The 20802-nt window shown below is 28.0% G+C and overlaps 1 protein-coding gene across 4 annotated transcripts in view; it reads left to right on the top strand.

The window, feature by feature from the left end:
• The window catches only part of gek (serine/threonine-protein kinase gek), a 215917-nt gene that overhangs the window by 4973 nt on the left and 190142 nt on the right, over positions 1–20802 (top strand). For 2 of the 4 annotated variants that reach the window (XM_075356769.1, XM_075356770.1), the window contains exons 2-6: positions 1292–1389; positions 11065–11137; positions 12227–12341; positions 14883–15053; positions 19115–19305. In XM_075356769.1, the coding sequence (XP_075212884.1) occupies positions 12314–12341; positions 14883–15053; positions 19115–19305 (390 nt within the window). In that variant the 5' untranslated portion in view covers positions 1292–1389; positions 11065–11137; positions 12227–12313. Of the gene's footprint in view, positions 1–1291; positions 1390–5519; positions 5598–11064; positions 11138–12226; positions 12342–14882; positions 15054–19114; positions 19306–20802 lie in introns of those variants that run through there. The other 2 variants (XM_075356772.1, XM_075356771.1) reach the window with 2 other exon arrangements.

The raw sequence follows: 20802 nt of genomic DNA, 5'->3' as shown, positions 1-20802 counted from the left end.
TTTTTCATTTAGTTAAAGGATTACACCCCACAGTTTCCTCTCCACCACGTATAATTCAAGAGTGTTTTTATTTCTGACACTAGTGTGAGGAATATATGTTATGTACTGTACACACCCATGTTTTTAATCATGTAATAAATCTTTTTACAAAATCTTCCACTAAAATTTGATGGATTTTCTCTCTGTTAATACCAAAATCATCTAGAATTATTTTCATATTTGCATAATGATCTTGAATCCAGTCTCTTGGACAATATTATGAGTAGAACATTTTTTTCTCTTTTCATCTTTGTGGGTTTGCTGTTCACTTGTGACCTACACATACCACCTGAGTATTTTAGGATGGGATATTTTAGGATGCAACTAAAATATCATATATTTTAGTTGCATATATGATATATATGTATACAACAGTTGCAGTCTCAGATGAAAAATTATAAGAGCATACTGGTGTTAGAATATATAAAGAAAATGAAGATTTAATATATAAAATTAGATAAAGATAAATTCATTATAGAAATTAAACAAGTATAAGTTGTATATGAATGATGGGAAACATAAAAAATTAAATATTGTTACTTAGTGACAGTTTACATTTTTATAAACAAATGAGAAAAGTTTTTTTTATATTCCTGAGTTGAGTATGTCTCATTTGAGATTTATGTTTATGAATCATTTTCAGTTTTGTATGGTTTTAATACCTCCATGCAGAAGAACCCATTGATGTAAAATATGGACTAGAAAGCCTAGGAAAATTCTTATTTGTGCTGAATTTCTTATTTCGAGCATCATTTAAAATGAATGTGAAAATAACTGTCCTGATGGACAGTTAACATTTTTATGCAGTTTAACATTTTATTTGATATGAAATATAGCTTTGACATAAAAGTCAATTAAAATAATGTTTACCTCTGTCAGTCGCATGCCTTTGTTTCTAAATTCATTGCATCACAGTATATTTGCTGTGTAAGATGGAACTTGTGTCCCTTATTTACATATAAATTGCAAAGTTAAAATTATTTGATTCTGTATACTGCTATATATTTTATGCCTGATCAAATATTACTAACACATCTTCAACAATTTTAACTTCATTTAAAAAGAATTTTTATGAACTTCTTAGTAATAAAATAGTTAACATAAATCAAAATCCATGATTTTTAAATATTAATATATCAAACCGGTTATAATTAATGACATTGAAAGAATCAAGATTAACTATAGGAATTTTATTTTGAATAACTAAATTATATTTTGGTACTTGACTTATACATAATGCTTAATATTTCAGATACTGTTAATGTAAAAAAATTAAAAAAAAATGATATAACTAGAAGATGCATCTTATCTTATACACTTATTCGTCTTATTAAGATGTGCAATGAGAAGGTAAGAGTTTATATTAACAAATTTATTCATATCATTGTTATTGTCCTCTCTTCTTTTCTTCAGTTTTTTAATCTTGCTATAAAAGTAATTCTCTCTTATTCTCCTATAAGCTTTCTTTTTTATTGGTACTAATTATACAAGTAAACTAGCAGTAGCCAGCGTTATGTTAAAAACATGTTCAATACATTATCTGAAATAAAGAGTGAGATTGAAAAACACTGTTTATAAAATGTGGTAACAAAGAATGTAGAATTAAAAACATACATACCTATGATGTCCTCTCACATTACTTCAACCCTTCCACCCTTCCACTGTACTATTTGTGCATACACTACTTTGAGGCAGGTAGAACTACTAGTGTGCTTCTGTATTTATGCTTTTAAAAACTTTTATGAGTGATAATATACTGGAAATTTTGTTTTCTTTTATCAAAAGTTTTTATTCTTAAAAGAATAAATTACAGTCAAATTCGCGTAACTCGAATACCTATAACTTGAAAATTTCCACGACTCAAAATTTATTTTAATTCCCGGCTGTATTATATTACATTATATGGAAATATAATTCCTTTAACTCAAAGAAAAATCCTATAAGTCGAAGAAAAAATTTGATTAGTTTTTTACAAAAAACAAAAAATCCAAGTTTAACATTAGGCCTTTAATATTGAACCTATTTTCAGTTCAGAAACATGAAACAAGCATGATTCACATCTGTTATTATACAGTAACAAAAAAAGGAAGAATTATCATACAGTAAAGAGAGAAGTGAAATCTGATGCATCAGCTGTCAGTATTCACTGGAACTTGTTTGTCATAAGAAGACACTTCTGTAAAGGATATTGACCGACATGGCCAGTGTGTCTTTATAACCGTCTCAGCTCATATGCGTAGTTTTCATTTGTCTATTTGGGTTTTTTGCTTCTGTATACAAGGGTGTTCTTATTCTGTTTTAGAGAGGTTTAAAAACAGTCATGATTAAAATTTACCCATCAGTGGACCAAATTTACATGAAAAAGCTGATTATTTTGCGAGGCAGTTCAATAGTATGGATTTCAAAGCTAGTATTGGTTGGCTTATTATGTTTAGATAGGCATGGAATAATTTTTTTAAATGTTCATGGTGAAAGTGCCAGTGTAAATTAAGTTGGTAATATGTGGATGAAGAAGTTTGTAATACGTGGATAAACAGTACTCCAGAAAAAATTATGAGCATGTACATTGAATTGAACATTTATAATGCTGACGAAACTGGACTGTTTTACAAATGTTTACTTGACAAAACTTTAAGCTTTAAAAATGATAAATGGCGTGGTGGGAAATGAATTAAAGTCCGTCCCACAGTTCTTTTAGGTGCAAACATGTTGGGGACAGAAAAATTTAAACCTCTCTTAATTGGTAAATCAAAAAATCCATGCTGTTTCGCTAATGTTAAATCTTTGTCTATTAGTATGAAGCCAGTAGAAAAGTGTGGGTTACTAGTAAAATCTTCGAAAAATGGTTATTCAAACCTGATCATTATTATGATTCGAAGTATAGAAAGATTGTTTGGCCCAAACAAACTACATGGCACATCCAAAATCATTTCCTTAGGAGTTGTTATTGATAAAATGCGCTTCCTTTTCACCAGATATTACCTCTAAACTCCAACCGGTGGATCAGGGCATTATAAAAAAATTTAAGCTAATGTACAGGAAAAGGATAATAATGAAAACTTTACCAGAAATTAATCTTCTTCGTTGCTTGTGGGAAGTTAAAAAATCTTGGAATGATGAGATGGAGCTAATAATTTTTGACTATTTTAAAAATGTGGATTTAAAAACCCACAACAACCAGTTATTTTGTTGGAATGTGTACAAACATGCAGTGAAAGCCTTTGTTCTAGCAACAATAGTGGTGATGAGATGATGACGATGATAATGATTCAGTCAGTTACTGATGTTTGCAAGTACCCAGCGATGTAACTTTTCAGAATTATGTTTCTACAGATGAAGATTTGGTAGTAGTTAAATATTCCACTGATGAAGATATTGTAATTAATACGATTAACACAAAGGCAAATGAGAATGACACCATAGAGACTGATTCAGATAACGACAATGATGAACTACCCTGCGTACCGATCCCAACTTTAATGGGAGTTACGGATAGCATTGATTCTGTTTGATGATTCGTTGAGTCAAAAGATGATGTACCAGAATCGGTTTTTTCTGCTGTGGCAGATATAGAAAAATGGTTGACTGGACTGCATTGAATAAACATCAGACAACATTCAACAATTTTTTAATTGATTTTAATTAAATTCAGTTTTTTTTTTTACAAAAAAGCCAATTGTTCTTAACTTTTTGTTTTATTTTTAAAAACTTTAATATTGTTTTTATTTTATCTGAAAAACCTTTAAAAACACAATCCTTGAATTTAAAATTGAATCATGTTTTATATACAACAATGATATGTTTTAGTATTCATATTAAGTTATAGCCTTTTGTATTTTTCATTTATTAACTATTTTTGTGCAATAAATTGATTATCATTAAAAAAAAGTGATTAATTTACAGTATTTTCGTGTGTATTTATTAGTCTACATTTTGTTTAGTGTTTTCTGCAGTAATTAATACTCTTCAGGTAAGTTAAGTTTAATTTACTAATTACATACATACTGTATATATGTACTTACCAGTAGTACATACTGTATACTGTACGTACTAATGCTGAATCATGTCATATAATAATATTGATATGATATAATAAGACTAATGGAAAAAATGCTATATTTTCTTAAATAGTACTATACATTTTACATGAGTGAATTTACCATGGGTAGTAATTTCATAACATGTATGCTTCTCCAACTCAAATTTCCTGTTAGTCAAATTTTTTTTATTCCTTTCAATATTCAAGTTATAGGAATTCCACTGTACTCTGTAAACTTCATTCTTAATACCTTAAGGAATTAATTGTTTGATAAATTAATAATGCTGATCGTGTAATGAGAAGATTTTCAGATGCATTTTGATAAATGTTTATAAAACCTGTTTTATAAAAACATGTGTAAAATAACAAAAATAGCGAATGTTAAATAAATTCGCTACTTTTTATTTATCAGTAATAACAAAACTATAATTTTGTAATCAGAATTTGATGAATTTACTTTCTTCTTAGTTAGTTAGCTTCCATAATGTTTACTGTTTTTACAAAATGATCGTACTTGTTTACTGTTATGGATTTTTTTTTTATCTGATATTACTGTTTTTACAAAATTTTTTGTATTGAAAAAATAGATTGTGTTGTTTATTTAGAAATCATTTAGTTTCATCAGACTAACTTGTTTTCTTAGTAGTAAAGTTCTATATTGAATTTGTCAAGTGTTAATTTTGTAAATGAAAATAATCCTTAGGGTGTTTTATAAATGACAATTGTAAAATGACACTAATATGTGTAGATGCCGTGAATATGCAGTGTAGATGAATGATAATATCTTATTGGTGGAATTAATATTTTAAATAACTTGGGAATACATTAAAAAATGAGTTTTTAATTTTGCTATTTATTTGAAAGTAATAGGAAATTAGTGTATTTATTTTAATTCTTTTAGAATTAACCGTTTTCTGTTTTCCATTATGATTATTAAATAACAATTAATAATTATTGTATTTACAAATAAATTATTAACAAATAATAATAATAATAATAATAAAGTATTAACAAATAATTGTATTTACTATTATTGGCTTATTTAAAAAATAAAACAAAATTCAAATGGCTTCTAGCATTTTCCATTTGAATTAGTCTTAGAAATTCTGCATCATTGCTAACTATTAAGAAATCATAAATCATTTATTTTTAGTGTAACAGTGTTGGTTTAAACAAATTTAAATCAAAAATGTCCAAATTTTTTTACTCTGTGCATATGATTAAAAATGTATGTATGTTTGAGGAGAGGGGTGTTTATATTTATTTCCATGCTTATACCTGTGTACATGGGTTTATACTGTGAATTAACTGTTAAATCTCTATATATGCGTTGTGTGCACTTTCAATCTGTTTGGGCAAAATAAGATAAGTGTAGGGATGTTGCCAAGAGTAAGATATAAATAGTACCACTCTGCCCTAGAGGTATTCTAAGCTAACTTAGTATGTATGTGTGAAAGATTGAGACAGAATTAATAAAAAGAATTTAGTTAAAGAAGGATAGAGTTTTTTCAGAGCAGAGGTGTAGTTTTATTTTACACATTTATGTGTTTGTTATTTATATTTATATAGTTTATTATTATAATATCTAGACATGTGTGTGCGTACACCATTTTGTGTAACTTTGTATAACTTTTTATTAGATGTGCATTTATTAATATTATTTAAAATTATGTTGTCATGTGGTGTCGTGAACAAGGTTGTGATGTGAATCAGCTGTTTTTTTTCTTTGCATCATTTATTTTTATCATGTGTTGAACTTCACTACCACCACTTTGTGTATTCCCCTTCCTTTGATCCTTTGCTTTTGTGCATCCTGTTAAATTATCTGTCAATAATAATTTTTATTATAATATATTTGCTATTTTTTTAATTGAAGAAACTCGTTACCTTTTTTACAGAATTTCTTCTGGTTACATCATTTCTTAATATATTCTTCCTTTTTTTTTTTTTGATGAAGTGTAAGGATTAATGTTTTCTTATGACTCTTGCCAGATTCTATTAATATTAAATTATTATATTATATGAGGGTATTTGTCAGTACATATATATTTCATTTTGCACTAGTTTCTTCTTAATTTGAAAAAAAGGTTTTTTAATAACGGAACTGGCCCATTGTTCAGTTAAAGGTTATTTTTTTTATGTGTTGTATGTTTCTCAATTTTTTTCTAATGTTCTTTTTACTACTGTGATTAATTTTATTTATAATTTTGGTTTAAGTAATTGCTTGAAAAAAAATTAAGTTCTCATTGACTATGCTTATTTTAAATTTACCATTGTGTAAAAGATTGAGATAAGATTTAGAAAATCTTAAGATAAGTGTAAGATTGGTTTCATTTAATTTAGGTTGTGGATTTTGAAGAGATCATCTTTTTTAAATTTTATGATAAATGAGGTATTATTTTTTCCTTTCTTAATTTTATATATATATATATGTGATGATAATAGCTATTCACTACAAATTGTAAGTGTCCATCTCATGTTAAGCTTACCGTGGCACGTAATGTCTTTTATAAAAAACTTTTAATTTTGCTTCAGTTCAGTGGACATTTTGGAGTAAAATTTTCTAAATTACAAAAAACTCATTAGGAACCACTAGGTGTTCAATATGCTATGTTTTAAGATTATGTGAATGTGATAATGTGGGATGATCAGTTTAACTTAGTATTAGATATAATGAAAAAATCAGTGCCCACATAATAATGATGTGATTCCATAATAAAATAGAATTATTTTTCCATTTTATAGATTAGTGCATCCTTTAGGTTTTTCAAATGCCTTTAGCATTTGTCCTGACTGATTAAATAGTAGGGTCGACAGAGGTGCAGCATGCATATTAACTGTTAGACCCTTTAATCTAATTCAATTTAACAGTCGTCCCTAGCTGTTCACAGTTATGCCAATCACAAATTTAATTTTGGGCTATATATACGACCATTTAATTTTATGCTGTTTTTTTTTAATAAATTCATTAAAAAGTGAAATTGATTTTTATATTTGTTGCACTAAACAATGAGATAAAAACCTTAATAGTGTAGAAATCCTTGAAACAAAATATAGGAGAACAGTTAAATTATAAATACCAAAATAATAGTTATGTACAGGCTAATCAACAACAGTATACTAGAGGTGGAGGAGTAATAAAAACCCTTTTTAATTTAATATGTTAATGATATTTAACCTATATTATTATATTGCATTTTACCTGTAAGAATTTTTTATTGTGCTCATTTGTGTTTTTGATTCAATTCAAAATTTTCATATAAAATTACGTACATGAAAATTGATTTGCAAGTATTCTAAAATAAGGTGTTGATTACTGATTAGGAAGTTTAAAATGATATTCTAAATCAGAGTAAAATATAACTAACATTCACCAGTATTATATGTAGTTGTGACCATTTTTATTTTATTTTATATATAAGTATATTTATAAGAAAAATTGTGTTTTATTATGTAATTTTATTCTTATTCTTATAATAAGAGTTCAAAACCTTCCAACTTAAACTTTTGTTCAGTGACTTAAACTTTGTTAATTGTAGAATATATTAAACTATTTTGGATGTGCTTAATGTTTCGTTTTTTATGCCTTTGTGCTTTCTGATATTTCTGAGGAATACATTAATGACGATCAGTGAGGAGGTATAATTGTATATGTTAATCCTTGCCTCAAAGTCAAAAAAATTAATGTTTTAAAAATTAATGAAATAATCGTTGACAGTTGTACTTGTGTAACTTTTATTTTCTTAGGAAAAGTAAATTTATGATTTAATATTTTTAAAAAATACTTTGAAAATAAATCCTGTCAATTTTAAAAATCTGATGTGGGCACCACATAACTTCATTGTATGCCTATTAAATTACATATACACATTTTTTTAAAATGAAAAGTTTATAAAATTTAATTTCATTAATAACTTCTGATATTTTTCATATTTTTTTAAATTTTATTATTTATCGTAAAAATTTTTTTACTATTAGAGACTAATAATTATTAATAAATCAATATATTTAAATTAAAAAAATATATATATTTAAAAAAAAGGAGATGAAGGCTGATTTGAATCATGTGCCTTCCCCTTCCAAGATCCAAATATTTCATTAATTAAAATTTCATTGGCTATAACTCTGGAATCAATGAAAATAAGTATCACATATGATATATTGTTGAAAAACTTTCAATGAGGGCTTAGTACTGCAGTTAGGAAAAAGCTCAGAATCCAAATTTTTGGGATTTTGGGCTTTTTTTGGACACTTGTTTCAGCTGATCACATTCAAAAAGGAATGTGCATAACTAGATGTTACAACAGTCCTAAATCCAAAATTTCAACATCCTACGGCTAATCTTTTCGAGTTATATGAGATACATAAGTATGTATGTACATACATACATACATACACACATTCATACATATGTTCAGATGTCACACCGAAACTAGTCAAAATGGATTCAGGGATGGTCAAAATGGATATTTCCGTTGAAATCTGAAAACCAAAATGTTTTGCGACCACAATATTTCCTTTACTTCGCACAACGAAGTAAAAATAATAATTATATTTATATTTATATTTACTGGTTGCTTGTAGTTATTGATAATTGGTTAAAAATTGAAACTTTGTTTTAAAATTTTATTTATATTCTTATTAAATATAACATTATAAAATTATAAAAAAATTATATTTATTTTAACATTATAAATAATATTAATTAAAAAATCACAAAAAGTAATTATGAAACATCACTGGACAGCAATAGAAAGATAAAAGTTGAACTAAAATGCTTCTTTCTCCTACTGAATATAATTATTTTTTTCTGTTAAGAAAATTTAATAGTTCCTATTTTTTAAGTTTTGATGTTTGACATTTTAGGTTTGTTATGAAAGATTTAGTTGTACGTAATCTTTGTCAAATGTTTGTGACAAACAAACATTTTAAATTTCTCTCTGTGCAAATAAATTATTATTGTTGACATCTTTTTATATTTAACTAACTTAATTTAATAGCACAAAGTAATTGGAAAATTTAAAAAAAAGTCTTTTTTGGATGACTAAAAAATGATTATAAATTGTGTAATTTTCTTTTAATTCAAACTTATTAGTCCTATCAGGGTATAATTTCCTGAACTAATTCTTCATAATTCCAAATAAAGCATGAAAAAGAGTAACTGTAATTATTTTTTTCAATGAAGCAGAAATGGTTCTTAGCTGAATGACATGAGAACAGATTACCAAAGAAATGTTTTCCATTTTAAATGATAGTGTCTGTAAAAAACAATCAAAGATTTATTATTTTCATTATCGTTATATGTTTTACTAACATGTAAGGGAATATTTAGGTGAATACATTTCTGTGTAACATAATATTCTTGAAATTTATATTTTATTATATCCTATTAACTTTATTTTTTTTAAAGGAATTACAAAGAAAAAATGTTACCTAAGCACAGTAAAGAAAATTTTATGGATAATGTGCTACAATTGGAAAATGGTTTAAGTTGAAGGTCAGACACCATTCATTGCGACATGTAACATGTCATAAGATGATGATGTTCATGTAACATATGAAAATGGTTTTTCTCAAAATAGCTCTTTCGTAACAGTTGTTTTATTGGTCATATGCTTCAATTTTAGTTTTATCTTTATTTAATATTATAATGTAATTAGAATTACATGCATACTGAAACAATAATTTAGCAAGTAGAATTATGAAAATGCAGGAGGAATAAGTACATTCATACTGTATTTATGGATCCAATATATTAGTCAAAATAAACAATCATATATGTAGAGTACTACTGCATATAATATACCAAATGATTCAAAAAGAATTTCACAAATTTAAGAGCACATAAAAATTTATTGAGTTAAAGAACAATTTTGGTTGAGGTCTCATTTCATAGCAAAACACTTAAGGCTTTACTTGTGCAGTTTATTAGTACTGAATTCGGCCACCAGGGCTGTCATAAGTGTTATTATAAATTAATACATTTATTGGTGTAGAACATGCTCGCTGTGTGTTATGGTTTCACAATTTGCAGTCAGCAACTACAGTTCAATGTAATTTTCATAGAGAGTACGTTAGGGAGCCTCCTAGTAGGCACACAATTTACTCTTGGCACCAAACCTCTGATGAGACAGGTTGTTCTTCTAGACAGAATTACCCGTTCTTCTTCCAGGAGGCAACCATAAATGGTATTGTTTATCTGGACATGGTTCAAAAATTTTCTAATTCCTCAGTTAGACAGTGATGACCAAGATGGACACCATTACCATCAGAAAGACAGAGCACCACCTCACTACCGTCTAGAAGTCAGATTTTCTTGATACGTGATTCCCAGGTAGATGGATTGGTCATAAAGGTCCAATTGCATGGCCACCTCGCTCCCTGATTTAACCCCGCTAGATTTTTTCTGCGAGGTTTCATTCAAGATCAGGTTTATGTACTACTACCTTTGCCTGCTGATCTTGTTGAGCTAAGACTGAATTTTGGTTGCAGCTATAGAGAAACATTTGACTTGCTGGCTACAGTCTGGAATGAAATCGACTTCAGGTGGGATGTATATCGCATTTCAAATGGAAGCCGTATTGAACCAAAGTGGATGTTGGGTGACAAACCCAACATTGTGTTTTTGATGTGTTTTTCTATGAAATGAGACCTCAACTGAATCTTTAAGTTACTCAATAAATTTTTTTATGGTTTTAAGATTGTAAAGTCCTTTTTGAATCACCTGGTGTGTAAAATTCTTAATATTGCCTTCAATTTGCTGCTAGCAAATATTACATATTTTAACTAAGAATTAAATACTTTTCTGCAAGAAATAATTGTCTGAGAAGTATTAGAATGCATTGAATACATTTAGTGTATTCAATAAGGGCTCTGTTGCACTGTGGTATTGGTAGCCTACTTCAGTGGGTTATGCTTTTGCTATGTTTACACTATATTAAAGAAAGTTTTTTAATTCTGATTTATAGTCTTTTTTTTTTGTGCAGGTCCTTCCCTTTGCAAGAAGCGTAATTGGCATCAACAACTGTGGCCATTAAATTCTGAATATAATTTTTAGAGGTAAATACATGTTCTCATTTTTTATTGTAAAATAAATGTTCAAGAAAGTAAATTTTCACACATGCTTATTTACAAATTTGTGCATGTGATGTTCATCCATAATTATTTATAGAATATTTTCTTATTCTGTAACAATAATAGTGTAATTTAATAAAAGAAAGGGAACTATGAGTATCATTGTTTCAAAGTGGATAGAATAAAAGGAGAATATAAATATTCTAGTATCTAATCATCCCATATGATTCCTGGTACAAGTGTACCAGAAAACAAACATTTCGTTTTTGGTCATTTCATTTACATTCTTCATTTCACGAACTTTATTTCATTTTAGTATTTGTGGAACTTCATGAATTACTTGTTTTTGGAGATTTTATTACATAAAAATATATTGATGGGTCAGTATTGAACAAAAGATTTTAGTGGCAAAACATAGGAGAGGAAAGAGAAGAATTGCATACACCTAGATTTACGGCCTAGATTTATAATATTTATATTATTTATATAATATGAATTATCTGTGATAAATTCATATCACATTTTTAGTTTCTTGCAAACTGAAGAAACATTAGAACTTTTGAATGGTGGTTAGAAAATAATATTGAATCTAAGATACATGGAATTTGCAAAAAATTTATCTTAAAGTAATTTGAGTTATCAAACTTTTATAGTTTTAGCTTTTCTGTCCACTTTACTTATTATAGCTGCTGGAAAATCATTTGTAACAACCAGATACAATTAAATGGTGAGTGTGAACATATTTAAATTGTATTTCTTTATTAACCAGTGATTTGGATTTTCTACATCTTCAGCTCATTCTGAATTGTGTAAACTTTGTTTAATTAGTAGTTATAGTATTTCTATGTTATGTTCTTTATTGTATGATTTAGACTTAAAATAAATTGCCTTTTCAATATAATTAACAAAGTTGGTATGTCTGTTTTACAGAATATAAATTGTTTATAATTCAGTAGCTAGTTGAAGTTGTTAAAAAATCATGAAAATCTCTCTCTGTATGTATATATTTTTAATTTTATTATTGTTTTTGATCTAACATGTTAATATATTTTGTCATTTATTTATTTTTTTCAGACTATGTATAATGTTTAGTTACAATTGCTTGTGGTTATTATTTTGAAGAGCAGTGTGAGTGTGTGTTGCAAGTTGTAATGCGCACCAATGTCTGATCCTTCAAGCAAACCGACAGGTAAATTTCTGATATAAATAATTTCTTTGTATTATTTATTATTTCTTAATTCTACAGTTTGCACTCAAGTGATAAGGGTTAAATTTGTACTCAAATTAAAATATGTTAATGTAAAAAATAAAAAAATAAAAATTAAACAATATTTGATCTCAGAAGATGACAATTTTTGTTTATTTATAATTAACAGTTTTAGTTTCATTGATCAGTATGGCAAACTGGGATTCAACTCAAAAACGTAATTTAAAATTACTTTCTAATATGTGTAATTGAAGTATGGAACAGTTTTATCAGTATGTTATAGGATTTGCAGTTAATGTTATCTGTTTTTAGAAAACCATTTGGTATGTGATTGAATTGTACAGTCTGATCTATATTTGTCATTTATATTAATACTTTGTTTTTACTAAATTTAGTTAGTAGTATGTCATTACATATTTTTATTTTACTAGATATATTTTCATGTTCTGTATTTTGTGTAACGGATCTGTTAGTGTGGGTAATATAATTATCTATACGTGTTGTGAGCTAATAGCCATTAATGTGCTAAATACTTTATTTATTAATTTCTTCATTGTAGTTGCAGGTTGACAAGAAAGTGTATATTAGGTTACATGAGAGCTATGAAAAAGCTGTTTGTGTTAGTTGTGGTGGTTTATTTATTTTCACAATAAGCTTCTTGTTATTTGTGTTTGATGTGGTGAAGGTCAAGGAGGTTGAATGAATCATTGTGTTCAAATAATGCAGCAAACTAAGTTAGAATGAGTATTAGGAATGAATGAAGATAAATACAATTAATACTAAATTTTTTGCATAATATATATCTGTTACTAATATATGTATATGGGGTAATGTAAAAATTGGAGAAATAATAAGATAAGTAAGAAACGTTGTTAGATTTTGTACTGCTGATGGAAAGCTAGGTTTTACTTTTGTAAATAATATAATTAGGACAGAGGAAGATATGGACAAATACAATATATATTTATATATTAGCATCCCTGTCATTGCTTTGCTCGTGCCATATGGTTATTTGTGTTTGCCATCGTGGGATATTTTATCTTGTCATGGCTTTTTATCTTACTTTGCTTGCTTTCCCATCTGGCTAGAGGGCTCTCTCTGCCCCTTGAACCCCGCTGTGTTCATTAAACTCATGCTTGTGAGTGATGAATAAAAATTAAAGCCTGTTCTATTTATAAAAAATATTAGTGAATTGTAATTTCTTCACAGCAACTGTTTGGTCAGTATAGAATCCAAAATTTAGAGTGATCTAAGAATGTGGGTTTCAAAACAAGTTGACCTCCATTTTAAAAATATTAATTATAACTAGTTACCCGTACTTCGTACAGGTAAAAATTTATTTTTCTGATTCTTGGCATTACCAGATAAATACCACTAGGAGGTGACTGTACTTGTTTGTAATCTTTTTTTTAAATTTTATTTTATGTTTTTTAGCAAGTAGCTGGAGGCAGATGCAGCCTGTCATATCGCACATATAGTAACAGTGGCTGTGTTGGTGAGTCACCACATGCTGTACACTGCCACATCCCTTAAAATGGTTTTAAAATTAAAAAAATCCTCGAAAATGATGTTTAGGTATTTATCTGAGGAGTATTTGCAAGCCCTGATAAGTCAATATCTCATTTAGTATATTTGGAAATATAGAAAATTTGCAGTCATTGTTCAGATTTTTTTCACCTTTCTCCACTGTTTTCTTGATTAGATTTTGAAAATATAGAGATTGGTCTTTAGAAATTACACATACCAAAAATCACATTGGTACCTTGATTTGTTACTAAGAAATTAAAAACTAGTAAATTTCATTGTTACTCCTTTTGACTGTTTACAGTAGGAATTTCAAAAAATCCTTTCTTATTGTGCACTTACACCCTAAGAAGAACATATATGTAAATTTTAATCATTTTATCTTAAGTAGTTTTGCTGGGCATTGATGAATTAGTAAGTCAGGACAAGTTGCTTTATAGGTAGTGATATATCTAACCATATGCTTAGATTTTATTCTATGTATGAAATATTATCCTGTTCTATAAATGTGTAGTTTGAGATTTAATGTGTGGTTGTTTGCTGAGAACAATTATGTATGGCTGCTGTGAATTGTGAAGTACAACTGCGGGTGTCCATCTTTTGTTCAATAATTACTTATTGTTGTAGTAGATATAAGTGAATAATAATTCATTTCTATTTGAAGAAATCAAAATGAAAAATGAAATCAGATGAAGATTTGTGATTAAATATAATCTTGTGCTTTCTTTAATTTCTGTCTTCAAAATTATATTTAGAATTATTTTGAACTGATGCATTTTACAGTTATGATGTTGAATGAGCATTAATTTAAAATGACTGAATCTTGTAAAAATGTAAAGAAATTATTTTCTAATTGTTAAGTTCTTATTTTAAATAAGAGAGCCATTGATCTTGTAGGTTGTTGTCTGTGTATTACTTATTTGTTTGTTTAAGTATTTGTGAGTAAATCTTCATATTGTTTATCATCATTCAAATTTGAAGAAAAAATCATTTTTTCAGGTGAGCAAAGGCTGCGCCAGTTAGAAGCACTGTTTTTGGGAGGGCCAATACAAGGTAGGGGACAATGCTTCAGTATAGAAACACTGCTGGATATTCTGTTAGTTCTTTACGACGAATGCTGCAATTCATCCCTTCGCAGAGAAAAAACAGTTTCCGATTTTATACAGTTTGGTAAGTAGTTATGCTAGTTATTTTCAGTAGCTTATAATTTAATTTTTTGATAATTTAAAAATTTATTTATAATTAAATAAATAGCTTCTGAGCAACATCTCAAAAGTTCCATGTATGAATGTTATAGATTTGAGTATTCATGTTACACTAATGAAAAAGCGCTTATTTGCAAGTTTTATGAATTGGTCTGATCATGAACTTTTTAGCAATTTCCTTGCCTTAAAAGGGGTTTGACCTTTTCATGTTTTAATTGTAAAAGCAAACACCCTCTACACATTAATACGCACACACATGTGCATGCGCATGCATGCACACTTGGACATGTAAGAACTTATAAATATTTAATGCTGGTTAGATTTACAGGTTTAGAAACATGAAATAATATTGTAAGTTAAATTTTTGTGAATGTATTTCCCTTCCGATACACTCCCCTCGCCAACACATTCATTCATTATATACAAATCTTTCATTGTTTGAAAGAATGCTGGAAGTCAGCACATATTGTAAATCTGTAAATTAACTTCAGCCAGGTACTGCTTTATAGATAGTGCTGTGTGGGTTGGAGTGTTGCCATGATTGAGAATGCTGTTATTTTTCTTTCACTATTTGGATTTCTTCCTTGCTGGCACTGTGAGCTTGGCCAAAACCTCAAGATAAAGTTGGCCAGTTAACTGTCTTATCCTCATGCATCCATTTAACCATTACTAGGTCAGCATTGCCATCAATTTTTACTTCCTTTTTTCATTCTCAGTAATGTAGAAATTTTTTCAGTCCATAGATTGTCTGGATTTTACTGGAAATTCACATCTCATTACTTGTGGTAATTTCCTGTAAGTCCGACTCTGCTATTAGCTGTTCTATGATGTTGGTGCCAATTTGTTTTTGTACCTTACTTGGAACCAGTTTGGGTGCAGACTTTGTTCATGTTCATTTGGCTTGCAAAATGTATCTTGCAGTCTATGTATCAGTTTTTCTGAATCTTTTATGTAACATCTGAATGATTAATTGGTAGTCTTTGCAGAAAATTTGATTGTTTGCCGTATTTTGTTTGGTTGCTGCCATGGCAAGATGACCTGGACATTTGTAGTTGTCATTGTTTTCTTAATCTTCAGAAAAGTATGTCTGCCATTCAAACACTTGTGCACGTAACATCTCATTATCACATACTTCTGCAACATTTTCAAACCCTCATTTGTCAAATCCTTCAATTTCATTAGAAATTTGAGATTAATTTGTATAGGTGCAAGCATATCACAGTATTATAAGCACAGACTCACAGCATACTCTTTCTCATCTAACAGCACATCCTAGCCATGTAGCTTCTATAGAGACTGTCATCATAACTTTTAAGTATCATTAAAAATATCTTTCTTTTATTATCCAATAATGGTGTCCAGTTATTTAGTCCAGCATTTGATGGTAAAAGTAGAGTATTAATTGATGTTTGGGACAACATCGATTTTCATAAAAAATTGTAATTAAGTTTATCTAACCCTCTGCTTCAAAATTTACATGTTTCTGATGTGTGCTTTACGTTTTTTGGGGGGTGAAAACTACTCCTTGTTAAAAAAAAATCAAAAACCATAGATTGAAATCATGTTTAAATATGTAGAATAAATATTATTTTATGTTGTTGGAATATCATTTATGATGTTTTACTGCATTTCAACCTTTAGAAACTACCCCTTATGATGAAATTAAAAAAAAATTAGTTTTCAACATTTTGAAATGTTTTAATGGTGCATGTATAATGAATTAGAATCCCTTTACTGTGTATAATATAATTTGTGATTTATTGCAATGTTTTAACCCTTAATAACACCATCCCTTATGAAAAAAATGGTTAAAATTATAGATGTAAGTGTTTTGTAGCTCAAAATCATTTAAATGTTGAGAATAAACATTGTTCTATATAACTCTTAGACCTTAATGATGAAAAAACTTAAGTTTTCAACAGCTTAAAATGTTAATGTTGCATTTATAATGAATTATAAACTTTTTACAGTTGGTAATGTAATTTATATTTTTATTGCAACATCCCAAACCTTACAAACCGACTTCCAAAATTTACAAATGCTCCAAAACTGTTGAGAATATAAAAATTTACACATCAAAAATTTGATTGGTTTTTCAATGATAACTTCCTTAATTTTTAAGCTATCCAATCGCTCAAAAAACCATTTTGCAGGGAATTTCAAAGGCTACAAGACATGTAAAATTAAGATTCCTTGAGCCCTTTGTTTTTGAAATTTTTGAGTTTAAAGGGCTTGGGGAAGGTGGTCTTCCCACTCAAATGCAAACTTCTAACAGTAATATTTCAATCAATTTTTATTCTACCGTAATAAAAAAAAAAAAAAAAAATTCAGTAGAAAAAATAATAAATTTTTGTACTGCAGAATTTTTTATATATTTTCTTTCATTTTTTAATTATTGTGAAAAAAAAATGTTTAAGAAATTGCAAAACAATTTCAAATTTGAATCGATGGTTTTTTCAAATATAGACATTCCAAACCGGTCAAACTTCTAGAACATCTTGTTACTACTAAAAGTAAATTGCCAAGGATTACATTCAATTCCAGTTCTTGCAGAAAAGTCATTTGTTTCATTGCTGATTTTTTTCTCCAAAAAAGCGAGACAACCATTTTATTTTCATCATAACTCTTGTTAGTTTTCATGCTAATGACTTTTACCAAAACTAATTTTAAAGGTCTTTTCAAGTACTTTGAAAAATATCCTATAAGTTTTCATGGAAAACTTTTCCATTATTTAACATTGAAAGGTTCGACTTCAGTTTTCAGTGAACAAGAAGTTACTTTAACGAGGCATAATAATGTGGTTCGTATTGCATCTACAGAAATAAAAAAAAAAAAACAATCTTCTTCATTATTTTATAATTTTCATTTTTGATAATAATTTTTTCAATAAAACGTGAGTTACTCTTGAAAAATTGTTCAGTGGTTGGATTAAAAATCAACATTTTCAATTATGAATAACTCAGAAAGTATTGACTACAAAAAACTTTTATATATTTTTTGCTTCGAATTTATTTCTGCATTGATTTCTATCGTTATTTTGATTGTAATAATTTCCACCCACGAGAAGGGGTGGCGTCCACCCCCAGAATAAACGCACACATCGGCACTATATAACTCTTGTTTCTTGAGGTATTACTTAATTACTATCCAAATTTCATGTTAGTCAGTTTTGTTCGAAAGAATCTGAGCGAAAAACTGTCAAAACACTGGATTATAAATATGCTGTGATGATAATGTTGAATTCTGTTTTTAACATTATAGATTTCTTCAAGGATTCTTTCAGTTAACACAATACTTTACAAGTTCATTATGATCAGAAAAATAACTCGTAAGTTTAGTAAAAATAGCCACATTCATCTGCAACATAACTTGATAACAAACATATATTGTTTGATGACTAAGGAAACGTTATTAAAGATTTGCTTGGTTGTTTTCTAATGTAACATATGTAGTACACATTCTTCTAATAGTATTTGCCTGGTAATTCATACAGTTGTTAGAATTGTTTATTTATTTAGTTTGTGTTTGTATGAACATTGGAAGCTGAAACATCATATTGATGTTTGACAAGGTTAATTTTAAATTTTTACATCTTAACGTTTGTTAGCTAGCACAATTTTAGTTTTTGGCTAAGCATAGACCCAAAAAATCTCCATGAATAATCACTGCTTTTAAAAAATTATTGTTTGGAGATGTCAATCACTATTTTTCAAGAACACCTTATTCAATGTCATTCATTCATTATTAAATGTAGTGATTTATGAAATAATTGTATCCTTAAGGCTTCTTTAGGTAATCTTAAGGTTATCTTAATATCTTCCTGTGTATTACTCTGTATAATAACTACAGTTTTGATGAAAATTTCATTCATCTATTTCAAATAATTTGAGGAGTAACATAACCACCAGGGAACTTTAATAATCAGCTCTGTGTAATAAAGAAAGACAAGAATTGTTATCTGTCTTTTGTGATATATTTTCATAATTTCTTGGATTAGTATTATTTGGTGATATTTCTGTATTTCAGTAAAACCAATTGCAACATGTGTAAAAAACTTACGTTTAACGCGAGACGACTTCGAAATAATAAAGGTTATAGGAAGAGGAGCATTTGGAGAAGTTTGTGTGGTGAAAATGCGAGGTACAGACAAAGTCTTCGCTATGAAAATTTTAAACAAGTGGGAGATGTTAAAGAGAGCAGAAACTGCTTGCTTTCAGGTTAGTATTGTGAAGCAATATATATTTGTTTTTCTATTTTTTTTTTTATTATATCTGTTATACATCATTAAATTACCTGATGTTCTCTGGATACCAATTCTAGTTTATTTCCTAAAAAGAAATCCTCAGTAAAAAATCTGAAAACTGTTACACATTAGTTGTCTCTGATTTTATTCTTTTGCTTATTTCCACCCCTAGCAAGTAAATTATAAAAGCTTTTTCTCTAGAAAGGGGTAAAACAAATTTCATTTTTTGTTTTAAGATTTGTCAAAATACCTTATTAAGGGCATCTAAAAATGTACTTCCTTTTAAAAAAAATTTGTCTTGTCACTTAAATGGAAGCTAAATTAAAAAAGATTTTTAGGAAAGTTTATTAAACTCAACATAAAAAATTATGTTAATGTGTATTAAAATTTTTTGGTAAAATTTATTCAGTGCCTGTGATCCACAAAAAGGTTTAATTTATGTGAGGTAGAGCCCTCATTGGAAATTTTATAAAATGTTTTCTTCTATAATTGTTTAAAATTTTTTCCTTAAGTTGTCCTTTGAAAGTTTTTACTTATGACGCGTAATTTCTCTAGTAAACCTTTAAAAAAATTCTTGAGAAGATGATGAACTTAAAGTATCCAAAAATGTTTCCTCTAAAAAGTTAGGAAATTTTTTTTATTTACTATATTCTGAGCAAGTAAATTCAAAGCAATAGGAATTTCTAAGAATTATGTAGACTAAACTTCAGTGTACACCTCTACATTATATAAATTGTTTGTGTGGGTTTTTGAAACCCTGTCCAGGTTTCAAAACAAAGTAATTACTGTACTTATTTGAAAAATTTTTTCATTGTTCATAAATTTACTTTCTCTCTAGTAATGTAGGGTCTATAACAATCACATGATCTCACATATCGCCCCTATTTTAGTCTCTTGTGCATAAATAAGTAATAAATCTAAGTGCTAAGAAGTCATTTATGATAAATAACTTACCAACTCTTAAAATATATAACTGTTTGGATCTAGATGTTGATCTTCAATAGGTTTGTTTAGGATTTAAAGTCCTCATTTTTATAAACGTGGGAAAAGTTTGTGTTATGATATGTGAGCATTTAATTTACAGAATATGCTTTTCTTTTAGGAATAAAGATCTTAGTATGTTCCATAGGTTCAGTACTTTTGAGTCTCTTAGCAGCAGCCTCAGTTAATAAAAACTGTTATTGTGGTATTCAAATTGGCCTTTTAAAAATGTACTTCTTGAGGAGTAATAAGAATGATATGTGAGCATTTAATTTACAGAATATGCTTTTCTTTTAGGAATAAAGATCTTAGTATGTTCCATAGGTTCAGTACTTTTGAGTCTCTTAGCAGCAGCCTCAGTTAATAAAAACTGTTATTGTGGTATTCAAATTGGCCTTTTAAAAATGTACTTCTTGAGGAGTAATAAGAAATTCATTATCAGAGCTTAGACTTTTACTTCCTGGATTTCCTAACTTCTAATTATTTTAAA

Source organism: Lycorma delicatula, chromosome 2 (assembly GCF_047948215.1).
Source record: "Lycorma delicatula isolate Av1 chromosome 2, ASM4794821v1, whole genome shotgun sequence".
Taxonomy (NCBI): Eukaryota; Metazoa; Arthropoda; class Insecta; order Hemiptera; family Fulgoridae; genus Lycorma; species Lycorma delicatula.
This window is presented reverse-complemented; position numbering and strand designations above follow the sequence as displayed.